A 26,096-nucleotide genomic window follows, 5' to 3' on the forward strand; every position below is an offset into this window, starting at 1 on the left:
ACAAAATACCATTATCTCTAGTTTGCAAAATTAATCTCCTTCTAGAGGAGACCTCAGAGTCCAAATTACAGGAAAGGAAATTTTATAGCTATATTACAGACTTACAAGGATTTATAAATGGAAAGGATGACAGGGCAACCACAGCACTGAACTCATGCTGTTCTAAATTTCTGTATTTCCATGTATGAAAAAAGGAAGAGGAAAAAGGAGGTCAAGTTCTTACATGAAGACAGAGTTTCAAATTTCCATCCATTGTTTAAACATATCTGAATGACTTATTGTGTCAAGGACCTGGAACCCAGAAAGCTTTGCTCTGTCAGCAATTTTTCTCATGTGCAACCTCAAAGTAAGGATAGAATTTTCCTTCCCAAATCACTAACTACTAGCAGTCAAAGCAAGAGCAACCTGGGTAACAGCCAGAGCAGCTACAGTAGTGATGAACAGCATTTTCCTCTTTAGATGTAGAGACTCCAGTTTAAACTTGTGACTGCCTTTAACATGGAAACAAGCAGATGGCAAAAGTTATACTTGACCTTCTTGCTTGGCTCCTGAAGACTGCCAATTTATATGGAGATGGCTCAGAATAATAATAAACTTCAGTGTTCCTTCCTGGCACACCATTTTCCAAAACCATTTTCAGTAGTCATGTTGCACACAAGTGGGACTTGATGTGTTTCTAAGGGGAGGGAAGAAAGAGTCCAACTGCTAGACTTGCTAGCTCAAAGAAATCATCTGGGAGGTTTTCCTGGTTGGAGGGGACAGCATCACTGCTAGTAGGTCCTGAACACAAAAATTTATGTGACCCTAAAGCTAGCCTGAAACATATAGCCTATATGGATTAAATGAAGAGAAAATAATATATGCTTGTCTAGTGGAAAAATAAATCTATTAAAGTTCAGAACAACATGGGGAAAATGTTTCCAAAGGGATTAGATATTGAAATGATTAAAAATTATCATATGATTCAGCAATTCAATGCGTAGGTATATACTAAAAGTAATTGAGAGGAGGGACTCAAACAGATACTTGTATGTCAATGTTCACTGCAGCACTGTTCATAACATCCAAAAGGTGGAAATAACCCGAGCGCCCATGAACAGATACACAAAATGTGGTATATGCAATATTATTCATGTTGCAAAAAAGGAATGAAGTTTAATATGAATGAAAATCCCTGATTAAAATGCCAGAATTCAACAATACATTAAAAGTACATAGTGATGCAGCAGGTAGGATTAAATATTAAGAAACAAAACCAAAAAGCTAAGATAATTGATGAGATAGAAAAGCCATATGATCATATCAGTAGAAGCTGAAAAGTCGTGATAAATTTCAATATCTGTTTTCTGGCAAACATTGCTTAGTGAACCAAGGTCATGAGGCTAACTCCTTAACAGCCACAGAATCTGGAAACAAGTAAATGTCACAATTTGTGTCTCTTTGCTTAATTCACTGGTATTATCCTCAAAGCCTAGAATAGTAACCTACACACAAATACACTAATCAGAGTCACTGTCATTAAAATCGTTAAAGAAAAAATTGCCTGAGATCACTACTTATTTAACACTGAAATACTACCCAGAGCATTTCTAAAGCTTTTTATCTCAGGGTCCCTTCATATTCTTAGAAATTAGTGAGGGCCCCAAACAGATTTTGTTTTTGTGGATTGTACCTACTGATATATATATACCATATTGGAAATTAATGCTGAGAAGCTTAAAAACCATTTATCTATTAATCCATTTAAAGATAACAAGCTCATTATGTGTTAACATAAATACCATTTTTATGAAAAATAACTCTATTCCCCCCAAACAAAACAAATTTCTTGAAAACAGTGGCACTGTTTCTGTGCCTTTGTAATTATCTTCAGTGTCTACTCCAAAAGAGGGTAGCTGGACTCTCATGTATGCTTCTGTATTGACTCTGCTGTGGTATGCTGTTGTGGTTGAAAAATATGATGAAATCCTGGCATCACACAGATGAGTAGTTAGAAAAGAAAGAAATACTTCAATACCTTTTTCAGGTGCTTGTTGATAATCTTGAAACTATATTAAAACTTGAGAAGCGGTAGATTCTTTTTTTTTTAAGATTTTATTTATTTATTTGGATGAGAGGAGAGAGAGCATGAACAGGAGGAGAGGCAGATGTAGAGGCAGACTTCCTCGCTGACAGGAAGCCGGACGTGGGGTTCAATCCCAGGATCCAGGGTTCATGACCTGGGCTGAAGGCAGACGCTTAACTGACTGAGCTACCCAGGCATCCCTGAAAAGTGGTAGATTCTTAAAGATTAGCTGCAATGTGGAATCTAAAATCTTATTAATGAACTTATCATAATACTTTAAAAGCCACTGGTCAGCTGTGTTTTTGCCTAGGATATAGAAAGCCGGAAAAAGCATTGCTCTTCTACTAACGATGAGAAAAAAATAAACTGAAAAATCATAACTTTTCTTGAACCCATCAGAGAGCTGCAGGCAACCAAATCTCCTGAAATCCAAGGAGAGATAGGCTCCCCATGGAGAGTAGGGGACACCCAGGGACCACCTCCTACATAGCAGAGCTATTCAAGCAGACAAGAAGGAATCAACTAAAACTTCTAACAAATTACTAGTGGCTAAGCGCTGGGCTAGTGCATCAGTTGGTACTGGGAGCTGCGTGCACAGAGCAGTTTGCAGCCACTCTCAGGCTCTTTCCCAAGAGCTCTGCTGTGTGCTTATGAGAAAAACTGCAGAGCGGGAAACTGGAAAGAGCCTCCTCTCGTGGTGCAAAGACGGTGGAGGAGATTAGTGGGCACTGGAGGAAAGGTGTGAAGCCCTGAGAACCACTGCTCAAATTCATCTCTCAGAAGCCTTAAACCCCGGGGGTGAGGGGCAACCCTGGCCAACGTATGACGCACGTCTTAAGGACAAGACAAGAGAAGAGCCTCTGGCACCTCTGATGAAACAGCAGATATGGGATCCCTGGGTGGCGCAGCGGTTTGGCGCCTGCCTTTGGCCCAGGGCGCGATCCTGGAGACCCGGGATCGAATCCCACATCGGGCTCCCGGTGCATGGAGCCTGCTTCTCCCTCTGCCTGTGTCTCTGCGCCTCTCTCTCTCTGTGTGACTATCATAAATAATAAATAAAAAAAATTAAAAATAAATAAATCTTTAAAAAAAAAAAAAAAAAGAAACAGCAGATATTCTGGGCCACAGGGAAGCTGTGTGGCAATTTTCATTCAGACAACGGCACTGTGAGGGACAACAGGGAGGCTTTCAGAGCAAGTAAACCTACAGTTGCTTTGAAGCAAGGCAAGTTGGGATGGAAAGGAGTGGAGCTGATGGAGAAGCCCCAGGAACATGACGAATGCCCGGCCACAGAGCATTAGGATATTCCAGTGGGTGACATCATAATCCACAGCAGCAGATTGGCCATTTTGCTAAGCACACTGAGCCCCACCACCTTCAAGTAAGTATGACTATCTTCTTACCACAGATGAAGAACCTGAGGCTCAGAGCAGCTAAGTAACTTGTCCAAAATCATACCCAGTGGCAGAGCCAAGATTTCAATTCAAAGCTCAAGTTTTTTCACTTGACCCAGGCTGACATCCAATGTTATATCTGTGACGATGTCCAATTGTCCTAATCCTTAGAGGGGATATACAAATAAATGCTCAGGCCTCCCCTGTCCATAGAGGAGAGAGAAGACAGCTAGTGAAATTCCTTACAGGATATCTGAAAATCGGAGATTTTATTTCCTTTTTTTAAAGATTTTATTTTTTCATGAGAGGCAGAGGGAGAAGCAGGCTCCCCATGGAGCAGGGAGTCTGACATGGGGCTTGATCTCAGGACTCTGTGATCATGACCTGAGCCAAAGGCAGTTGCTTAACTAACTGAGCCACCCAGGCATCCCATAATCAGAGACTTTTAGAAGACAAGTGGCAACGGGGTTCTAATATGCAGCGGACAAGTTACTCTGCCAAAAAGTGTTATTTAGGCCCATGTGCAAGAAACAGGATGAAGCAATCAATAAGACTGACCCAGTCATTACAAGTCCTTGCCTCAACTATAGTCAGTCATGCCCCACAAGTAGGCTCCACAAGTCATGTTCAGATTCAACTTGTCAAATAATGGCAAACCGACTTTGACCTCTGTGCCAGAGGTCTGAAATCCTCATTGGGGAATGGTGGGGAGGTTCAATCAAAACCAGGGACCCTGGGACACCTGGGTGGCTGAGTGGTTGGGTGTTTGCCTTTCACTCAGGGCGTGATCCCCGAGTCCCAGGACTGAGTCCCACATCTGGCCTCCTGCATGGAGCTTGTTTCTCCCTCTGCCTGTGTCTCTGCCTCCCTTTGTGTGTATTTCTCATGAATAAATAAAATCTTAAGAAAAAAAAAAAAAAAAACCAGGGACCCTGTTCCCTACGAAAGGCTGTAGGAAAGGCACAAGCCCTGAGCCCCCTCATAACCTGACTCTGGCACTGCCCCTCAAGTGGTCATAGCACTTCTTGCACTCTCTGGTCATTTAAGGTCTTGGCGATTCCTAAAGTGGAGTGTTGTCTGGGGACGCTTTGAAAAATAAAATTAAAAAAAGGTAAAAGAGGGATCCCTGGGTGGCGCAGCAGTTTAGCGCCTGCCTTTGGCCCAGGGCGCGATCCTGGAGACCCGGGATCAAGTCCCACATCGGTCTCCCGGTGCATGGAGCCTGCTTCTCCCTCTGCCTATGTCTCTGCCTCTCTCTCTCTCTCTCTCTGTGATTATCATAAATAAATAAATAAAATAAAATAAAATAAAATAAAATAAAATGAAATAAAGGTAAAAGAAACAAAAAAATGCCTAACCATTCTTGGTCACTAATGGAAAAAATTTGAGCATATGCTTTTAAAGCTCAATTGCTTTAGATTTAGTATGTTTCAGCAGGAGGAAGCAAGAGACAGTACCTCCTCCCCTTTCTTTGCAAAGTATTTATAGTCTCTTTAATATTAATGCCTTATTTTCTTCCATCAATGGGCTTCATTTTCCTCCCAAAGAGAGGATGAGAATAAATTTGATGTGATGGAGGGGAAAAATTCAAACCATCCTGCTAGAGAACTGACAAATACAAATTCATAACCCTACATGATGAAGATCAATGTTATTTTTTTTAATAGATTTTATTTATTTATTCATGAGAGACAGAGACAGAGACACAGGCAGAAGGAGAAGCAGGCTCCATGCAGGGAGCCCGATGTGGGACTCAATCCCAGGTCTCCAGGATCATGCCCTGGACTGAGGGTGGCGCTAACCCGCTGAGCCACCTGGGCTGCCCAAAGATCACTGTTATACTGTGAACTCCCACCTTTTACCTAGTTCAGGGTGTTGGGGAGCACAGTTATTTTTGTTCTAACGCCTAAATTAGATGATAAGCTAATTTTGAGGATGAAAGCATAGAACACTTTCTCTTTGGAAGGCAACAAGCTTTACTGATTGAGTTAATAAATCTTTATATCTCCAGGAAAAGAGACGGCAAGTATGATTAGTCCCCTTTTCTGAGGAAAATGGAGACATGGAAAATTTAAGAAACATGGTGCTGGACAGATACCAAGGACAGGGAGATAATCTTTGTTTTCTGGGCCTGGCACTTTTTACCAAAATGAGGATAAGGAAGAGAAGAAAAAAGCCTCTCATAATACACCACATGGCTCTGAACCCATCCTGTTCAACCTTTTCGCCTACAATGTGAAAGAAGACATAGAAGGCATGCCTGACAAGTCTGCTAATGATAAAATGGGGAGGTCATCAAGATTCCAAAAGGCCTCAACTGAGACAATCAAGCAAAACTAGCAAGATAAAACTGGGGGGAGAACAGAAATTCCAGCATTTGATCTCAAAAGAATCTCTTAAACAAACAGAGGAGGAAAAAGTTGAAAAGCAGTTCATATGAAAAAAGACCTGGGCAGATGTTGCAAACTGTTGGCACGGATATGTTTTGATTGGCCTTAGCAGTATTTGTGAAAAACCCTAAGCCAACATCTAAAAATTTGGAGAGTCACATAAAAATCCGGATTTCCGGCTTCTCTTGAAAAACTGATAGATCTGGCATCTCCGGATCTGCATTCAGACATGACAACAGTTGGCTGGAACTGGGTTGCGCTGTCCCCTTTAGACAGGGCATTCACTTGCCCACTGGATACATGCATATGTAGATGCACACTAGCCTGCTGAAACCATTTAGGTCACTTTCTTAGCTCTGTGGGCATCTGTTTGGAACTCCTGACCTGAGGATTTCAGAGAACTGCCAACTTAGCAGAAGCCAACATCGTGATACAGCTGCCAAAAATTTCACCCAGTCCAAGGTAATGGAAGAACACTGTCTGAACCAGTGGTCCTTAACTTTTGAAGAGTCATGGACTCTTTAGAGAATTTAGAAAAATCAATGAGTATTTTCTAAAAAAAAAAAAAAAAAAAAAGTCTATTCATACAAAAATGAGTCATTAACTTCAGGAATTATAATAATGAGGGATGCCTGGGTGGCTCAGTGGTTGAGCGTCTACCTTCACTTCAGGGCGTGATCTCAGGGTCCTGGGATTGAGTCCCGCATCCGGCTCCCTACAGGGAGCCTGCTTCTCCCTCTGCCGTATCTCTGCCTCTCTGTGTTTCTCATGAATAAATAAATAAAATATTTTTAAAAAAGAATTATAATAATGAATTTCAGTCCCCCTGAGCCCCTTGTTCCCATGTGAATGAACAGCCCCCATGTACAACAAGGAGGTAAATGTCCCACTCTACATCCAACACAGTAGGTCTACTCCTGGTAGAGTAGATTTTAAGAATCTACTTAAATGATGGTGGTGACAAACTACAAGATGTCACCATTTTAAGAATTTTAAGAATGATGGTGACAAACTACAAGGCAACCAGGATGATAAAGGGTCTGGAAATCAGATCATAAAGCTGAAGAAACTAAGAATGGCTAGCCTAGAAAAAGGAACACTAAGAAAGGAACATAATATCCATTTAAAATTTTAGAAACTATAATAAGGAAAAGGAATTAGGCTTACACTCATCCAGCTGGCAGAAGGAAGAGCAATGAGAAGTTACAATGAGGTCTATTTTACTATTTCAGTTCAGTCTAAGAAAGAAGTTTCTTACAATTAAAGCTGTTCAAAACTGGAAGACACTGAGACTGTCCTGCAGAACAACAAAATAGCAAGCTGCCCGTAACTGTGACTGTCCGAACAGAAGCAGGTCAATGAAACGTCAGAGATGTCATAGAAAGGATTCTTGAAGGGACGCCTGGATGGCTCAGCGGTTGAGTGTCTGCCTTTGGCTCAGGGCATGGTCCTGGGATCTAGTCCCACATCAGGCTTCCGGCGAGGAGCCTACTTCTCCCTCTGCCTGTGTCCCAGCCTCTCTCTGTGTATCGCTCATGAATAAATAAATAAAATCTTAAAAAAAGAAAAGAAAAGATTCTTGAACTGGGTGCAACATTGTACTACAGATACTTGATGCAAGAGTTAACACTGTAGCCAAGCTCCACTCCAGAGACAGAAGCCCAGTAGCTCATCCTCTTGGTGTTTCTCAGTGAGCTTACTGGGAATTGGTCAAGCTTTGGCCACTCTGACATTTCACATGTCAGCTTTTTCTTTTTCCAACCCACTCCTCTATTCACCTCTTTCTACTCACAGTCAAGCCGTCTGTTTTAATTCTCAGGAAGCTACGTAAGGTTCATAGCATATCAGATCATGTATTAGTTGAATTGACTCATCCACAAAGTTTGAAACATGTGGGCATTTAATTAAAGCTTTTGCCTGATGATTTCAGCAGAAGAAAATGGGGAGAATTCTGTGCTGTATTAACTTTGTAGGAGCATCACAGTCTGGTTAGAAGAGGTCACAGACTAAATCAGTTCAAGTCTGCCACGTAGGAGGTGGTCAACAATCAGAGGCTCTCCAAAACGCAGAGCAGAGTGCTAACCGGGCAGCTAGTATTTCAGAAATCTCAAAAACCTAAACAAGGTGCCTTATGGGGTCTTTAATTTCTAAATCATTGCCTCCTCAGAAATACTTTTGTAGTGAGAAACACTGTTTTTCAAAAAGTTCTGCTAAAAATACCTTTTAAGACACCACGAATGGGAAGTAAACATTCCTCCCTTATTTACAGATTATAAGTTAGCACATCAGTTCTGGTTGAATACAATCAAGATGAAATTTATAAAACGAAAATTTCCTTTGGTCCATAATTATGTTCTCCTCCTGAGTGCTCCTCAGAAGATTAGGAAACAAGTTCTGAAGGCAGACTTTTACTCTATTCCAAGGAAGAGGGGAATCTGGGGCCTCTTGACCTATAAAACTCAGTATTTTGGAACATCCATAACTCTCCCAAGTCTGCCAGTCAAATAAGAGTCTCTCTTCAGCAAACCATCAGCCAGCCAGGGCTGGACAGCAAGACTTTTACCCCAGGAGTTGACAAGGAGGGGACCCAAAAGCTCCCTGGGAAAAAAAAAAAATCTCTACTTCAGCTTGCATTACAAACTGCTGGAAAAGACAGATGGAGGGGATGACAGGAAAAGCAATTATTTCTACTGGGCTTCCTTTCTGTCTGGATTCTAAGGAGACGAACACAAAATTCCACCACAGATTGAAATGCTATCTAAACATTCTTAAATATGTGGTCTTGCTCTCTGAAATATGACCTGCCCTGCTGCAGCAACCTGTAACCTATTAATATGTGAAGGTGGGGAAGCCCGACATTCCCACAGGCTGTCTAATTTGGGGCCCGACTCTCCAATACCGCTAGTTTGTGACCACAGGTTAAAACAAACAACGAACTAAAAGATACATAGCTACATATCATGACCCAACAAAAAGTCCTGACAAATCATTCACATCATTTTCACATTCTGGGAATTTTAAAAACCTGAGACTCTTCTATGTATTTTCATGAGCCATGGTAAGTGTAAGCTGAATCACACAAAATAGTTGTGCTATTATTTCAAATGGCAGTCATTTGGAACTAGTCACACACAAATCAAGCTCTCAACAGCTATATGGGGACATATGCTAATCAAATTGATGTTTTATGGTAAAAGGTTTTTGTTTATTTACAATAAATAAAGTTTGACACAGATCAAATATTCAATACAGCTGAATAAAATGTTACTGTGCATGAACTATGTGTTGAGATGAATACAAAGATGAGGAAGATTCAGTTCTTGCCTCAAGGAACTTATAAGCCAGTCAAAGGGACAAGATGTGTGCACTAGTAAGTCAAAGGAGACCACAAAACCCAAATGGAAAGTATAAGCATGGGCCTGGGATTTTGTGGGCAGAAAGGACATACATCTGAGAGATATCAGGATGAATCTGCTCATCTGTAGAACAAGAATTGTGGACCAGGTGAGTTCCAAGTCCCTTCTAGGTCTAAAATTCTGATTCTTTTTGTATATCCAGGTGAGCTAAACAGAAAATTTCATAGAGGAAGTAGTATTTGAGCTAGGCCTTAGGTAAGATTTTGAGGTGAAGTTACTGTAAGAAAAAAAGGAGAGAGAGCATTTCAGGCAAAAAGAAGTACATGGGTTCAGAAAGCACAGGGCATGCTTCTAGAGTACTAAGTCTGCTGTTTGGATTGATCTTAGCAGGAAGCAAAATTGCAAAGGCAGACTGAGGCCTTGAATGCCAAGCAAAGGAATTTGTATTTAATTCAGTAGACAGAGGCCACTGAGGTTTCTAAAGAGGTAGATGACAGGGCCAGACACAAAGAAGGTAAGCTAAAGGGCAGAAGGGGGCTGGAGTGTTTGCAGGCTACCTTGTTCCTCTTTATTACCTGCAAGGGCCCCATGTACACAGGCCTCACCTGTGAAGTGATGCTTCACGGGAGAAACCTGAATGACAAAAACAAAGCAATAAGAATTAAGATCCAGGCAGGGATCAGGAAATTGGGTCAGCTCTAGAAAACTAATATACAGAAAACTATACAGAAATACTGGCAATAACAAGGAAGAAGGTAGACACAAACAGGACAATGGAAGACAATTATTAGGATGAAAAGGATGTCATACAATGTAGGCAAAAACAGAGACATAGATAAAACTAAAAATGTAAGAAAAAAGAGACTCATAATACCTGTAAGCTACTAGCAGAGGAGGCAGGAGTATGAGAGATTAGGACATTTGTACATAGGCTGACACCTCCCATCCCCTGCAAATTTGGACAGCACAATGTATATTTTAAGAAATGAGCTGTACTACAAAATGTCAAAGAGGACAATTAACAGAACTGAGGCTACTACTGCCTGAGTCCGTACTGAAAAGGCAGAACAGATACCACACGAGAGGAAAGCTACGAAAGGTGTCTTTGGCACCTCTGTTGTAACAGCAATTTCTGAAATACGGCGCCTAAACAGAATAGAATCCAAATAAAAAGGAAAATGGTTAGCAGAGAATATCTGGCCCTCAGTCATGCAAGAATCCCTCCACCCCAGACACTCTTTTCTCCCTTTGTTCCCTTAGGGGGATCTAACCTCCTAAGTTAGATCCAAAAAGAACTACAAAACTGGGATCCCTGGGTGGCGCAGCGGTTTAGCGCCTGCCTTTGGCCCAGGGCGCGATCCTGGAGACCCGGAATCGAATCCCACGTTGGGCTCCCGGTACATGGAGCCTGCTTCTCCCTCTGCCTATGTCTCTGCCTCTCTCTCTCTCTCTCTGTCTCTCCTCTCTCTGTGTGACTATCATAAAAAAAAAAAAAAAAAAAGGAACTACAAATCTTTGAAATGAATGTATGTTTGCCGCTGAGGAGAAAGACCAGGAAACGTTGGCTTTCTCACTTGGGCCTGGGTGCGCTGTGCTACCATACACTCCTGGTTCCACGGACGCTGAGTGAGAGCTCACTGCTGGTCTGGGCAGCCTACCTCTGGTATTAGTAGGACAGGTCATGAACATTTCCTACTGCGTGTGGAGCACATCAGCAAGAAAGTGCTCTCCACAAGCAGGAAGATCAACACTTTGGATCATGAAGAAATCAGGAGAGTGTGATTAACATGGACGAATAAGTCACTTACTTGCCTGCCATCCTGCCCCACGTTTGTTTGACCTCTTACAACAGTTCGAATATTGTCATCCAGTCTCCTAGTGAAAAAGGTAAATGTTAAGAATCATTAAAACAATCTCCATTCTAGGGTGACCCAAAGAAAAAAAGATACCCATCAACTTCTGCAGGTTGCACCCACTTGTCCGGAAAACGAAACAAGTTTGAATGACAGAAGGAAGATGGAGACCTCAGACCCTAGCTGAGGCAGCAACAGTAGTGTAAGAAGCCAAGCCCAGCAGAGACTGATGAGTGGTCTTTGTTTTTTTAAAAAGGCTATTATTACTTAATATTCAGAGCTGTCCAAATGGGCCAAGGTAAAGTTTAGTATTTCGCAATGGAGAAAACCAGGAATGATGTTGCTGGAACTTTATGGGAACAAGTCAGCGAATTCAAATTATCCCCCATGAAACCCTCAATAATGTCCTCAGAAATCTTAAAGAGCTAAGAAGCCAGAGTGCTATATGAAATCAGTGCTTCACCCCCTGGGCCCTGATTGGGCAAGCTGTGTGGGGCATGGGTCTGTGATCTCAGGCTCCAACAGGGACCATTCAGTGGCACCTCTGCCAGAGAAATTTAGATCAATTTCATTTTTCATTTAAAGAATCTTTTAAATGTATGTTGAGAGAAAGCTGAAAATAACCTGTTTGTGATGATTTGGAGATCATTAGGGAATTCCCATTTTCTGGGCAAATCCTGGACAACTTAGTAGTCTCCACTAGAACTGCTATAGCTGAAGTCCACTAAAACAACAAGAGGCCCTAACTAAACAATAAATTCATGGCAAAGGTCTTCACTGAAAGACCCAAAGCTGGTAAGGGAAAAAGAAATAATCTCCTGATTCAAAATGAAGGCTTCTCCCCATCAAAGCCAACCAAAAATGGGGACGCCTGGGTGGCTCAGTGGTTGAGCATCTGCCTTCGCCTCAGGGCATGATCCCAGGATCCCAGATGGAGTCCCATATCGGGCTCCCTGCAGGGAGCCTGCTTCTCTTTCTGCTTATGTCTCTGCCTCTTTTGGTGTCTTAAATGAATAAATAAATAAATACTTAAAAAAAAAAGAATTGGGATCCCTGGCTGGCGCAGCGGTTTGGCGCCTGCCTTTGGCCCAGGGCGCGATCCTGGAGACCCAGGATCGAATCCCACGTCAGGCTCCCGGTGCATGGAGCCTGCTTCTCCCTCTGCCTGTGTCTCTGCCTCTCTCTCTCTCACTGTGTGCCTATCATAAATAAATAAAAAACTTAAAAAAAAATAAAAAAATAAAAAAAGAATCAACCAAAATGAAAAAAAAAAAACAAAAACAACCAACAACTATATTTGAAGTAATGACACCAACCATTATAATATTAATTACAGTGAACAGACATTGACCACCTGGACAGCCATATGCCAAAACTGGAAATCCAGCCACACTACTGGGCAGGAAGGACACTTGATGTTTAACTCTGACAAGTGCACCCTAGATTAATCACAATATTTAATCTTGGGTCACCACAAATGCCAACCAGCAGATCTGACCATACTGTTAGCTGTTGTGTTGGCCAAGGGATACATGTATATGCCCATCCTTGTATCTAAGCCTTAGAGGTACAAAAAATGGTAAATCTGCTAAGGAATTAAAACCATTAAAAATACAATAGATATGCTTTTGCCCTCTTTTATAATCAACCATTTTGAATAGCCTGCTAAAGCTTCCTTTCCTTTTCATAAATGATTGAAGACTGACCAAAGAATTGAATTCTTTGCCATGAGGTTTATAATGAAATCCACATAAAAGGATTATTTAAAAAAAAAACTGTCATAAACAGCAAACTTGATATTTTGGTGTTCTAACAGATAAATGTGATCCAGAACATGATAAACTAAATCAACAGTATATTTTTCATTAATTATTAATAATCTTATGGTGTTACTTACCTTATTTTCAGTCTAATTTTGTTCACGACTTCATCTATGTTTGCCAGAGACTACAGTAAAGAAGAAAAGTGACAGCTATTATTTCACTTTCTAGAATTCCTCTTTTATAGGGAAATGAGCTATCAAGGCTATTTGACATCTCAAAAAATGTAATCATAGCGTGATACAATTTTATTTTAAAAAGTATAAGGATGCCTGGGTGGTTCAGTTCATTAAGCATCCACCTCTTGATTTCAGCTCAGGTCATGATTTAATAAGGGTCATGAGATCCAGCCCCACATCTGTACTCTGCATTTGTGGCTCAATTGTTTTACTGGAACACAGTCACGCCCACTCATTTACATATTATCCACAGCTCCCTTTGAGGTACAAATGCAAAGTTGAAAAGTTGCAATGAGACAGAATGGTTCACAATGCCTAAGTTATTTACTATCCAGCCCTTTATAGAAAGTTCTCTGACCTCTGGTATATAGGATTGTGACAAATTCACACAACAAAATACATCAACAAAAATGAATGATTACAACACACAAAAATAGGAATAAATCTTACTAACATAATATTACACCAAAGAAACCAAGACACAAGAGTGTATATTGTATGACTCCATTTATATAGTTCAAAAATGAATGAGACTATTCTCTCATGTTAGAAGCCAGCAGGATAGTGGTTATCTCTGACGAAGAGAGTTAACTGTGAGGAGGCAAGAAGGGTCCATCTAAAGAGAGGGACACCTGGGTGGCTCAGTCAGTTAAGGGTCTGTCTGCCTTCAGCTCAATCATCATCATAGGGCCATGGGATTGAGCTCCACATTGAGCTCCCTGCTCAGGGGAGTCTTCTTCTCCCTCTGCCTGCCCCCAGTTGTGCTCATGCTTTCTCTCTCTGTCTCTCAAATAAATAAATCTTTAAAATCTCAAAAAAAAAAAAAAAAAAAAGACAATGACAAAAACATGGACTATATTCAACCTGAGCCGGCAGAAAATGCGAGGAAATGGTGCCCCCTAGTGGAATAGAGATTGTATAATTTTATAGCACCATTTTAACTCAAGTAGTCAAAATATAATTTTTTAACTCCTCTTTCCCTTTCCCTTCACAGATATTTTACCTGACAAAGAAGCAGGGGAGATGCAAGAGGAATTGTGCTTATAAACTGCTATCAGCAACTTATGGTGGCAGGGGGAGGAGGAGGCCAGAAGCCTGCCAAGAACCAGGTCACAAGTGTTTGAGATGTCAGACCAGACCATCTCCATTCCGTCTACTGTTCTGCCAAAGCCAATGATTATTCAGAATTTTCAGAAATCCAGACTGAGATGAAGATGAATCTCAGAAAAAAAGAAGTTATTTTAATTGAGGAATCAGCTGTCAAGTCACTCTGAAATCAGCCTGGGTATAAATGTTAAACAGGAACAGAGTCTGTCAGAGAACCTAGATTTGGCACAGCTCTGCCACTACAAACCTGCTATATGTACAGGGGGCAAGCTGTTTAGCTTTTCTGAAGTTATATTTCCTCATGTGTAAATAGGACATAACAGTTCCTACCCTATCTCTGCTGGAACCCATTCCTTTAAATATATATATATATTTTTTGGTATTTTAAATCAATTATTTAAAAAATATTAACATTTGGAGAATCTGGGTGAACGGTAGTGAATTTGTTGTATTATTCTTATATGTTTTCCTAAAATGCATTATTATACCAAAATTTTAAAATAGTAATCTATTTGAAATTGGTAAAACAGGGTCATGACCAAAAATTCAAATAGTGCAAAAGGATAAACAGCGAAAAGCAAGGCTGCTTCTCCCTGTCCTGCCCGTCTCCCTTAATCCTTTCTCCACAGAGGCAATGGCTCTGAGCTGGTTTCTTTTGTACCTTCCCAGAAAGTCTATGTATTTAAAGCATATCCATAACTTATGTCCCCTTCTTTACATGATGCACATTGTCTTGCATCATATTTTTTTTCCTTAACCAAATAACTTGGAGGTCATTCCACAACAGTAAATATAGATTTGGATGATACAGTAACCAATTCTTAAATTTAATACTCCTTAAACATTAAGGTCTTGCTTAAATCATAACAATTTTTCTTTTTTTATAACAATTTTTTTAAGAAGAATAATTCAAAATATTTATGCCTTCTGATGTTCAACTGCATTTAAGGGAGCAATAACCTGGAAATGACCTAAATGGCCAAAGTAGAACAGTTAAAATAAATCAGGCCACATTTACTCAAGGGACTTTTATGCCACTAAAGACGCTGGGCAGGGAGGGTCAGAAAAAACAAAGGTGGCTTATGCCAGCATGCTAATAAAAGGAAAACACTGAAAAATATCAAGTAAAAATATCAGGCCCATGAATGCAGCTACTAAAAGACCAGAAATGTCCTAAATTATCATGCTTGACCACATGCTAGCTGAACCAATGGGTGACCACTTTACCTTTATCTTCTAGATTTTCTGTTGGGGAAGCAAAAGGGAAAGGGTACTAACATTTAATGTAGATCTATTATGCAACACTCTTCTAGAGGGTTCTATAGACATTATTTCCCTTAAGTAGGCATGCCATTTTCCTCTTCAGTGGGAAAAATGGAAATTTAGGCTTTGAAAGGACAGATGTTTTGTCCAAGGTCCTATATGTAATGTTTAGCACAGATGGATCTGGTTGCAGTCAATCTGCCTTCTGGGTCTCTGCTCTTCCTTACTCCAAAATGCTACCTCTAAAGTTAGGTCCTTGACCTAACTTTTCTACATCCCACGTATCTGAGGGATGCTATCAGTTGAGTGTCTGCTATGTCAGTAATCCTCACTGGGATTGAGGAACAATCCCCACAGGAATCCAGATTGGTGACCCTCATTGGAGGTCATCTTCTCTTTTGAGAATCACCTATCTAGTTTAGTTATAATGTGATTGTACGGTTTTACCATTTAAAAATATTTTAATTAGGGACACCTGGGTGGCTCAGTGGTTGACTATCTGCCTTCAGCTCGGGTAGTGGTTCAGGGGTCCTGGGATGGAGTCCTGGGATCGAGGCCCACATCAGGCTCCCCGGGCTCCCCGCAGGGAGACTGCTTCTCCTTCTGCCTATGTCTCTGCCTCTCTTTGTGTCTCTCATGAATAAATAAAATCTTAAAATAAATAAATAAAAATATTTTAATTATTTGGCGCACCTGGGTGGCTCAGTCAGTTAAGCATCTGCCTTTGGTTCAAGTCCTGGGATGGAATCTCATATTGGGTTCCCTGCTTCTCCCTCTCCTTTTTCCCCTCCCCGTTTGTCCAGGTGTACTCTCTCTTTCTCTCTCAAATAAATAAAACCTTTAAAAATATAAAAATGTTTTATTATTGAAAATTTTGTCCTGATTCTTTTTTTATTTATTTGACACAGAGAGTGAGTACAAACAGGGGGACCAGTAGGCAGCATTCTGGTATATTGCTTTCTATGGTTCCTTCTAAGCAAGTATCTGGCTTAAAAAAAAATTAAACTGGAATGATAAACAATGTGCCATCTTATTACTGTTTTCACTTAACAACATAGACTCAGAGCATTTTGGGGGGGGTCATTAAAAATTCTTTAGAAACAGCTTCATGTGACTCTTCTTTCAAAGCTCTTAGTTATATTACTTTTATGTTCATTTTTATTTATTTTTTAAAAAGATTTATTTATTTATTCATGAGAGACCCAGAGAGAGAGGCAGAGACATAGGCAGAGGGAGAAGCAGGCTCCCCATAGGGAGTCTGATACGGGATTTTATCCCAGGACCCCAGGATCATTACCTGAGCCAAAGGCAGACACTCAACCACGGAACCACCTAGGTGCCCCTTATATTCATTTTTAATAGATTTTATCTAGATTTCCCTAATCAAACCTCTAATGAAAACATGACAAATGATTATCTTCAGTTTTCTACTAGGAAACTAGACAAGTTTTCCAGATCATTGTTACCAAACCTGGCTACTCTTCAAAACTAACCAGAGGGGGATCCCTGGGTGGCGCAGCGGTTTGGCGCCTGCCTTTGGCCCAGGGCGCGATCCTGAAGACCCGGGATTGAATCCCACGTCGGGCTCCTGGTGCATGGAGCCTGCTTCTCCCTCTGCCTGTGTCTCTGCCTCTCTCTCTCTATGTGACTATCATAAATAAATAAAAAAAATTAAAAAAAAAAAACTAACCAGAGAACGCTATTACATACAGAAAACTGAGCTCTTCCCACTTGTACCTAGAGTTACAAACATCCACAGATCTGCCTCCAGGCAGATACCTCCAGGTAACCACAGACTTGCAAGTAACTGCTATTCAATAGAAACTGTATACAGGGCAGCCTGGGTGGCTCAGCAGTTTAGCACCCCCTTCAGCCTAGGTCATGATCCTGGAGACCAAGGATCGAGTCCCACGTCGGGCTCCCTGCATGAAGCCTGCTTCTCCCTCTGCCTGTGTCTCTGCCTCTCTCTCTCTGTGTGTCTCTCATGAATGAATAAATAAAATCTTAAAAAAGAAACAAACCTGAATACACATCCTTCTCCTTAGAGTGACACTAAATTTATTCTTGATATATTGACATCTACTTTAAATATTCTAAATATTTGGGGTGCCCAGGTGGCTCAGCGGTTGGGCAGCTGCCTTCAGCTTAGGTTGTGATCCCATGATCCAGGATCGAGTTCCGCATTACGCTCCTGCAAAGAGCCTACTTCTCCCTCTGCCTATGTCTCTGCCCACCCCAAATCCCCCGCCCATGTCTCTCACAAATAAATAAATAAATCTTTTTAAAAATTTCTAAATATTTACTGCAAGCCCTTGAGGTATATAGGTGGGTTTTGTCCCAAATCTAGCAAGAGGTGAAAGAAATGATAAATCATGGCACTATTTTTTTATTACCTTTTCATTAAGGTCCATGAGAATCTGGGTTGGAAAATGAACTGCTAGGTATAAATCTGGGATTGGGGAAATAAAGGTAAACCTTGCGTTATAGATTTTCTTAGTTTGCTAAGAAACTTCACTACAAGGTGCCTGGGTGGCTCAGCTGGTTAAATGTCTGCCTTCGGCTCAGGTCAGGATCCTGGGGTCCTAGGATCAAGCCCCATATCAGGATCCCTGCTTAGTGGTGAGTCTGCTCCTCCTTCTCCCTCTGATGCTCCCCGTGCTTGTCCTGTCTCATGCTCTGTCAAATAAATAAATAAAATCTTTTTTTTTAAATAAAATCTTAAAGAAAGAAAAACTTCACTACATATTAGCATGTATATGGAGGCATAATTAGATAAGACATATAACTGAATGTGTGTTATTTTTTTAAATTTTTTTAAATTTTTATTTATTTATGATAGTCACAGAGAGAGAAAGAGAGGCAGAGACATAGGCAGAGGGAGAAGCAGGCTCCATGCACCGGGAGCCCGATGTGGGATTTGATCCCGGGTCTCCAGGATCGCGCCCTGGGCCAAAGGCAGGCGCCAAACCGCTGCACCACCCAGGGATCCCTGAATGTGTGTTATAACAAATGTCTAGCGTTACCTTCAGTAATTTAAAATCAAATACATACAAAAGCATACCAGAAAAAAATAAGAACCTGGTGGTTTCCTGTATAATTTCCAAACCTAACAGTTATTTTTGCTTTGATGAGTCAGCATTCTTGATAGGGTGGGGCAGACGACATTTTCACAGCTAAAATTGCTGTCTTTATACCAGTTGTTCCCAAATTTCTGCCTCCAGCTAATTCCTAGAATTCCTCTTTTTCGCAGAAAACAATGAGCTCTAAAGACTATCTGTGAAACCTCAAAGACAATCACACAGAATCATACCATTTTTTCCAACTTCATTTAAAAAAATTAACATGTCAAAAAAAATTAACATGTCTATTAGAAAATGTTTGAAGAATATATGCCAAAATATTAACAATTACCGGGATTATGAGCTCCAGACTCAAATATCCAACTACATATTTCTACCCGGAGGGCTCAAAAATGTTCAAGACTTAGATCACTCTTACACCCTACTCCTACCATATTTACCACTGAAGCCTACTCTTTGTCCTTATGCCCAACCGAGGGTAAAGGTGTCAATATCCACCTAGTCGGCCAGGCTAGAAATCAAAGTTCAAAATCCTTCATTTGGTGTCTATCGTGCAGCTGAAATGCCATTTCCTCTATGAAATCTTTCTGGAGGGCAGCCCCAGTGGCGCAGCGGTTTAGCGCCGCCTGCAGCCCAGGGTGTGATCCTGGAGACCCGGGATTGAGTCCCACGTCGGGCTTCCTGCATGGAGCCTGCTTCTCCCTCTGCCTGTGTCTCTGCCTCTCTCTTGCTCTCTCTGAATAAATAAATAGATAAATCTTTAAAAAAAAAAAAAAAGAAATCTTTCTGGATCTGAAAAAGATTTATTTATTTTAGAGAGAGCATCGGCAGGGGCAGAGGGAGAGAATCTCAGAGAATCTCAAGCAGACTCCCTGCTGAGCACAGTGCCCATTCTGGGGCTGGATCTCTGGACCCTGAGATCATGATCTCAGCTGAAACCAAGAGTCAGACACTTAACAGACTGAGCCACCCAGGTGTCCCCAGGTGGAATTTTTTAAATGTGAATCTGATCCAGTCATTACCCTGACAGGAGTCCTTAAAAGAACACCCACTGCCTATAATCACAGTCCCTAGCCAGGGTGTGTACATTTCCAAGGGCTTTGTAATGATACCCATTAGAGTGTGAAGACAAAACATTAAAACCTCTATTTTTACTTATTTCCATGACAAACCCTACTAAAACCTATTTATTTAACACTAGTATTATGAATATGTACATAATATTTTCAGAGTATATAAGCTTAAAATCAGCTCGGTGAAAATTAGTTGTGTGCAAAATATTTCAGTGAGAAGCATATGGTATCCAAAAAAACTGGAGACTGCGGGCCTAGAGAACAGAATCCCTTCAGGACCCTTGTGCTGCCAACCCCTCCAGCCCCATCTCCTAGGAGGCTATGTTCCCTGAGCACACTGTGTTTCTCATCTCCGAGCCTCTGCCCTGTGCTTTGAATGACCTTTCCCTGTCATTCCAGATTTCAGTGGTTCACTCTGCCTTAAACAGTGTTCTCCCAGACTGCCACAGCCTGGCTCTTTCACAGGTATCAAGTCTCAGTTTATAGGTAAGTACCTCACAAATACCTTCCCCGCCCACTGGTCTAAAGGAGCCCCTCCCCGTGCTGTCATGTTCTTTCTCTGTGCCTGCTTTTTATCACAGCATCAACTATGCTTGATGATTTCTTATATATGTATTTGTTGATCTGTTTACTCTCTTCTTCCTTATATTAGATTCCACGAGACCAGGAACTTGCCTATCACATTTACCATTTCTCCCCAGTTTCTAAACAGTGCCTGGCACTTAGTAGACACTTAAATACATTTGACTAAGTGAAGTGAACAAATGACTCCTTTAAGATTTGGCAGAACGGCTGCCTCCTCTCTGAGGTTTTGATTTTTCTTAGGAAAAACTGTTCCTTTGTTCCTTACTAAACCCATTATGTACCTCTCCTATAGCATTCAACACTGTCTCCCCCACCCAACCTTGATCATGTATACTTTAAGAGGGCACAGACTGGGCATTATTCATCTTTGGGTCCACAGCACCTAGCACAGTGACCAATATAGCTGACAGGTGCCCAATGAACATTTGCTGAATTCATAAAATGAAAAACCAAGCAGAACTCTAGCAGACTTTTCAACTCTGCTTTCCCTCCTTTTTTTTTTTTTTTTTAATTTTGATTTATTTATGATAGTCACACACACAGAGAGAGAGGCAGAGACACAGGCAGAGAGAGAAGCAGGCTCCATGCACCGGGAGCCCGACGTGGGACTCGATCCCGGGTCTCCAGGATCGTGCCCTGGGCCAAAGGCAGGCGCCAAACCGCTGCGCCACCAAGGGATCCCCTCTCTCTTTTTTTTTATTTTTATTTTTTATTTTTTTTTATTTTTTATTTTTTATTTTTTTCTCTCTCTTTTTTTTTTAAAGCAGGGTCCACAAGCCCAAAGTAGGGCTTGAACTCAGGACTCTGAGTTGGAGGCTTAATCAACTGAGCCACTCAGGTGCCCCCACCTCTGCTGTTTCTAACTCTGATCTACTTCTCACCTAAACACCCAAAATCCAATTTTGTAAGAAAAACCCATTTGTATAGGTAAGTCACCCAATGCAAAATAAATAAATACATAATAAAGTCTGAAAACTTTGAAATAGGACAAAGTAGCCTTATGATTCCAGGGTTATCCTGTCCACTTCACTCTTACTCTTCTCTAATAATTTTAAAAATCCTTCCTACTTCCCACTATACTATGGAAAAATGTGGGAGGGCTCTTACAAGGTAAAGCTATAATTTCATATAATATGCTCACAATACAAAGAATTCTCTTACACAACAGCATTTGGCATAAGCTATCCCTCACCCCCCATCAGTTACAATGGGGTTTGATTTGAATTTAACTCTCACTTGTTTATCAAGTCTCCTTAGATGATATAGTATAACACACCAATCATAATACTCATAGGATAAGCCAGAAACCACTGAAGTGAAGGAAACTATACTTACTTGTTCTGTTGGGAATAAGGTATTGATATACTCCACTGCATTGAAATCTGCACGATCTAGAGGATCCTGGCTTGGAAATACCTATATAAAGACAGGGGATTAAAAATAACTGTCATCCTTCTGTCTTGTTTTATGTATTATTTCTTTCCTTCCTACTGGATGGTAAATTACTTTGAAGGCAAAAAACCTATCTTTTTTCATTCTGTAAGCCTAATACACAACAATTGCTCAGTAAGATATTTGTGAAAGTCAATCTTTAATTTTCACCAACATCTGTAATTTTAACGTCTTGGTGCAACTAACAGAATGTGCAACAGTGGAAGTTCCACAATATCAACAAAATCCCACAGAAAGGAGAAATAAAGGGGCATTGCCCACTCTCAGATTAAACCAGCTGATGACATGACTGTAATAAGGAAACCTTGATAAAAGACTTATGCACTATGTCTCGGGGATGGCTCAGCATTAGAATTCACTATGCATTGAAACAATTTTTTCGCTTCAGACAGTGTCAGGAAATAGAGCTTGCCTTCGGGAACTGTCCATCTATTTAACAGAAGAAAGAACACTGTCTTCTGAAAAATAATTCCCTTCAAAAGCTATAACCTGAAGAACATATAACAAGGTAGATTATAGGGGATCCCTGGGTGACTCAGTGGTTTGGCGCCTGCCTTTGGCCCAGGGCGCGATCCTGGAGTCCCAGGATCGAGTCCCACATCCGGCTCCCGGCATGGAGCCTGCTTCTCCCTCTGCCTGTGTCTCTGCCTCTCTCTCTCTCTCTATGTCTATCGTGAATAAATAAATAAAATCTTTAAAAAAATAAAAAACAAGGTAGATCATAAAAGAAGCTGAGTGATCCCCTGAGTACTGAATTTCACCAGCTCAAGATAGTCATTCTGAAAGCCAATTCTTTTCTGATGTCTGTTTATTAGATAAGGTTAACCTAAAACTCATTCTTATTAAGAAATAGCAAAAATGTGCTCTCCCCAAATCCTTGTCAAACGGTAACTGACTGCATTGTTTGTTTCTTCTATGAGAGCCCACTAGGCCCAAAGTAAAAATGAAATGCATGTCTTTTTCTGTCAGGAAGAGGTGGGTGGGAGGCTGTGGCCTGAACAACTAAACCTTTGCCCAATGGTCTAGCACCCTCAGGATGTGCCAAATGTACTTTATATGGGTAATCCAACCACTGGTAGAACACCACACGTCCAAAAATCTGTAAGTGGCACAATACAAATAAATTAGTACAGAGACAAACCTAGAGTAAGTGTTAACGCTCAATAAATATTAACATTAGCAATGGTAGTAACAGTACTTTACTTCAAAAAACTTCCCAGTGGTCACTAAATGTGGCATAATCCTCCTTTTCTTAAATCTTATCCCCTACACCAGTTCCATTAAGGGAAATCCTCTCCCTTTATCAGAAGCAATATCCTGAACAGGAGTCTAAAGGACTATTTCTAATATCATTTACTCTTAAAAAAGAGAATTTAGTCAACCAAAGAGTCCCTGAAGGGAAGGAAAGGAAGGTCTCCGGGGAATATTGTTCAATCTAACCCAAACCGATCAACATTAGGAATTCTCATCCACTGAAGTATGATAAGGGGGTCCTTTTCAACCGTGTCCCCTCCCTCTGCTCAGGGACCCGCTTCAGGTATTAAAGTGGCTCCTCCTCTCAATCCCGAGTCCCTCACAAAGGGCTAGATTAAGAATTGGGAGCAGCGGCACACCAGCCTGGTAAATAACCCCCCAGATCTGAGGTCGGTATCCGTGACTTCCCTTCTTCCAGGTTCATATGCTTTCAAGGGGCTCGGTTCCTCTGCCCAAACCCACCAGGACGCCTCACCCTCCAAAGACAATCAAGGCCTAGAAAGGGCTCTCTCCCTGCCCTAGATGCTGAAACCCCTTCCCACCACCACCTCCCTCCAAACCTTCCCCGCCCGCTCCTGGTTCTCACCTCTCGGTCCAAAGACCGCTCCCTCCCCATCCATCCCACCCCGGGTCCCACCCCCAGGCTTCCCCAGCCTCCGCTCTCCTCCTGTCAGGGGGCGGAACGCTCACCTGCTCTATGGCGAGCTGCACGTCAGGCGTGAGCTGCAGCACGGCTTCCAGCTCCTCCACGAACTCCAGTTCCTCCTCCTCCATCATCCCGCCGCCCAGCTCCCTCCTGGCGCCCACCTCGACCCCGAGTCTCTCCTCCAGCCGTCACCCAAACTCCAGAACCACAACCCTCTTCTTGCAGCGTTCAGGTAAACCTCCTCTCTGTCAGCCAGCCGGGCACTTCCGGGAAGCCGGGCACTTCCGGGATCCGGGGCACTCTGGGATAGCGGAGGACTGACCTCTGGTTGCCCGGGGAAGGCATTCCCGTCACGTCCCGGGAGCCTCCCCTGCCCGCCCTCAGCTCTCCCTAACGTGATGGGGGCCCACTTCAACTCGCCGAGGGCACGCCCCCGCACTGAAGGCCCCGGTGTTGGGGAGGGCCTGGCCGCCCTGGCAGGACCCCCAGTGAGGGTAAGCCCCGACAGCGTCGCGACCGACCGACAGCAACCCTCCCAGGCCGCGAAGCTCCCAGGGCCCCCTTGGTCAGGGGCAGTAGGTATCCCCCTGCCACCGGGGGAGGAATGACCCCAGCTGGTAAGTGGCGATGCTGCCCAGGACATTTTGTTGGAGGGACAGCGTCCACTTGACATTTAAGTTCCTCACGTGCCAAGCCTCTAGGCAGAGTTTTCCGGGGGCGGGGGGGGGGGGGGGGTTGTGCCTGCAGCTTCTCCTTGGGGCGGGGGAGGAAGGTGGCTCCTTAGGTATTGCTCCATCGCCGGGGAAATGTTGACTTTCTGAGACTCAGTATCTGGAGTCTAAGTCCCATTCCACGACCGATAAGCTTTGAGTTCTTGAGCAAAACCCTGCATCTGCCCTGCCTACCCTGCAAGTATGTGGTGAGCATTAAATATAAAAAGCGCTATGCAAATTTAAGCTAGTAATACAGGTAATATTAGACTGTCTAGCTCTTAATGCACCGCAAAGGAAAGAGGCCAGCTCGCCCTGTGCAACCACTTTTCCCGCGGACACTTAAAACAATGAAGCGACTGCAGCCCAAAGAAGCGTTGTTTTACCAGTTAAACATTGTAAAATTCCAAAATGGAAGAGTCCCTGGTCCCACTGAGCTTTTTTTTTTTTTTTTTTAATTTTATCAAAGTTGTTTGTTGTAAAAACATAGAAGCACTTTCTAACAATAAGGAAAGCCTTAAAAATACAAATTGGCAGGACGCCTGCCTGCGTGGTTCAGCGGTTGAGCGTCTCCCTTTGACTCAGGGTGTGATCCCAGTCTGGGATCGAGTCCTGCATCCAGTCCGCATCCAGTCCGGCCTTGGGCTCCCTGCGAGGAGCCTGCTTCTCTCTCTGCCTTTCTCTCTGTGTCTCATGAATAAATAAATAAAATCGTTTTTTAAAAAAATTGGCAGAATAGTGTAACAAAATCATGGTTTTGAAAGTTACTTAATGACATGGAAAAATGTGCTTAATATATACCAGAAAGTAAAATGTACATTTGGGAAAGCAAAAATGTACAGTGTAGTCCCAGTTTATGTGGGTTTTGCACATATAAAAATGATAGGAAAGAAATAGTACTGTTCTGTGGGTGATGAAATATACACTCTTTGTATATTTTCCCAAAATGTCTATAGATAGTCTGTAGTACTTTTATAATACTTTTTTTTAAAAGGAAAAGGTAATTTCATATACCTGTTTTGGATCTTTATCTTTTATATTAGGGCATAATTTACAGATAGTAAAATTCACCTTTCAGCTTATAATGCCATGAGTTTTGATAAATGCATATAGTCATGTCACTACTATCCCAAACAAGTCCTAGGACAGTTCTATCATTCCTCCAAATTCCCTCGTGCTCCACCCATTGCCTGGCTACCACTGACCTGATTTTTCTCCCTACAGTTTGACTTTTTCAGAACATGATATAAATGGAATCCTATAATATGTCACCTTTCAAGTCTGGCTTCTTTCACTTAGCGTGAAGCTGTTGTATTTCATCCATGTCGTTGCATGTATCAGTAGTTAATTCCTTCTCCTTGAGTGGTATTCTACTATGTAACTATATCACAATTTGTTCAAAGGACACTTGAGTTGTTTCCAGTTTTTGGCAATGATGAATAAAGCTGATATAAACATTCATGGGCATGCTTTGTGTGAACAAAAGTTTCCATTTTACTTGGGTGAATAGCTAGAGGTGGGATTGCTGGATTGAATGGAAAATCTGTGTTAAACTCTATAAGAAACTGGTAAACTGCTTTTCCAAAGTTGCTATACCATTTTTGCATTCCTACCAGTGATGTATTAGATAGAGTTCTGTTTGTTCATAGAGCTTATTTTTATGACAATAAGAACTAACATTTCCTAGCCCCTAATATAATGCCAGGAACCATGGTAGGCAGGCATTGTCTCTTTTAATGCACATGCAACTCTGAGGTTGGAAATTAGTATCGTTGTCCCATTTAGCAGATGAGAAAGTGGAGATACGGCTAAAATAAAAAAACTTTTCCAAAGTCCCATAGCTAACTCTTCTGAACGTTCATTCACTCA

At 41.7% G+C, this 26,096-nt stretch overlaps 1 protein-coding gene and 1 long non-coding RNA gene across 6 annotated transcripts in view; one reads left to right on the forward strand and one right to left on the reverse strand.

Annotated features, from left to right (window-relative positions):
- Positions 1-23,801, reverse strand: part of VPS53 (VPS53 subunit of GARP complex) — a 143,576-nt gene extending 119,775 nt beyond the window's left edge. The window contains exons 1-4 of one of the 5 annotated variants that reach the window (XM_077851817.1): positions 23,562-23,801; positions 21,501-21,581; positions 12,956-13,005; positions 11,014-11,080 (exon numbers count right to left, since the gene is read on the reverse strand). In XM_077851817.1, coding sequence (XP_077707943.1) covers positions 11,014-11,080; positions 12,956-13,005; positions 21,501-21,581; positions 23,562-23,648 — 285 coding nt within the window. In that variant the 5' untranslated portion in view covers positions 23,649-23,801. Of the gene's footprint in view, positions 1-7,016; positions 7,038-9,780; positions 9,839-11,013; positions 11,081-12,955; positions 13,006-21,500; positions 21,582-23,561 lie in introns of those variants that run through there. The other 4 variants (XM_077851814.1, XM_077851815.1, XM_077851818.1 and 1 more) reach the window with 4 other exon arrangements.
- LOC144285970 (uncharacterized) lies at positions 3,384-14,553 on the forward strand. The gene is made up of 2 exons (XR_013354091.1): positions 3,384-3,446; positions 14,052-14,553. It is a non-coding gene; the product is annotated as an uncharacterized LOC144285970 (long non-coding RNA).
- Positions 23,802-26,096: the final 2,295 nt, after the last annotated feature.

Source organism: Canis aureus, chromosome 16, assembly GCF_053574225.1.
Source record: "Canis aureus isolate CA01 chromosome 16, VMU_Caureus_v.1.0, whole genome shotgun sequence".
Taxonomy (NCBI): Eukaryota; Metazoa; Chordata; class Mammalia; order Carnivora; family Canidae; genus Canis; species Canis aureus.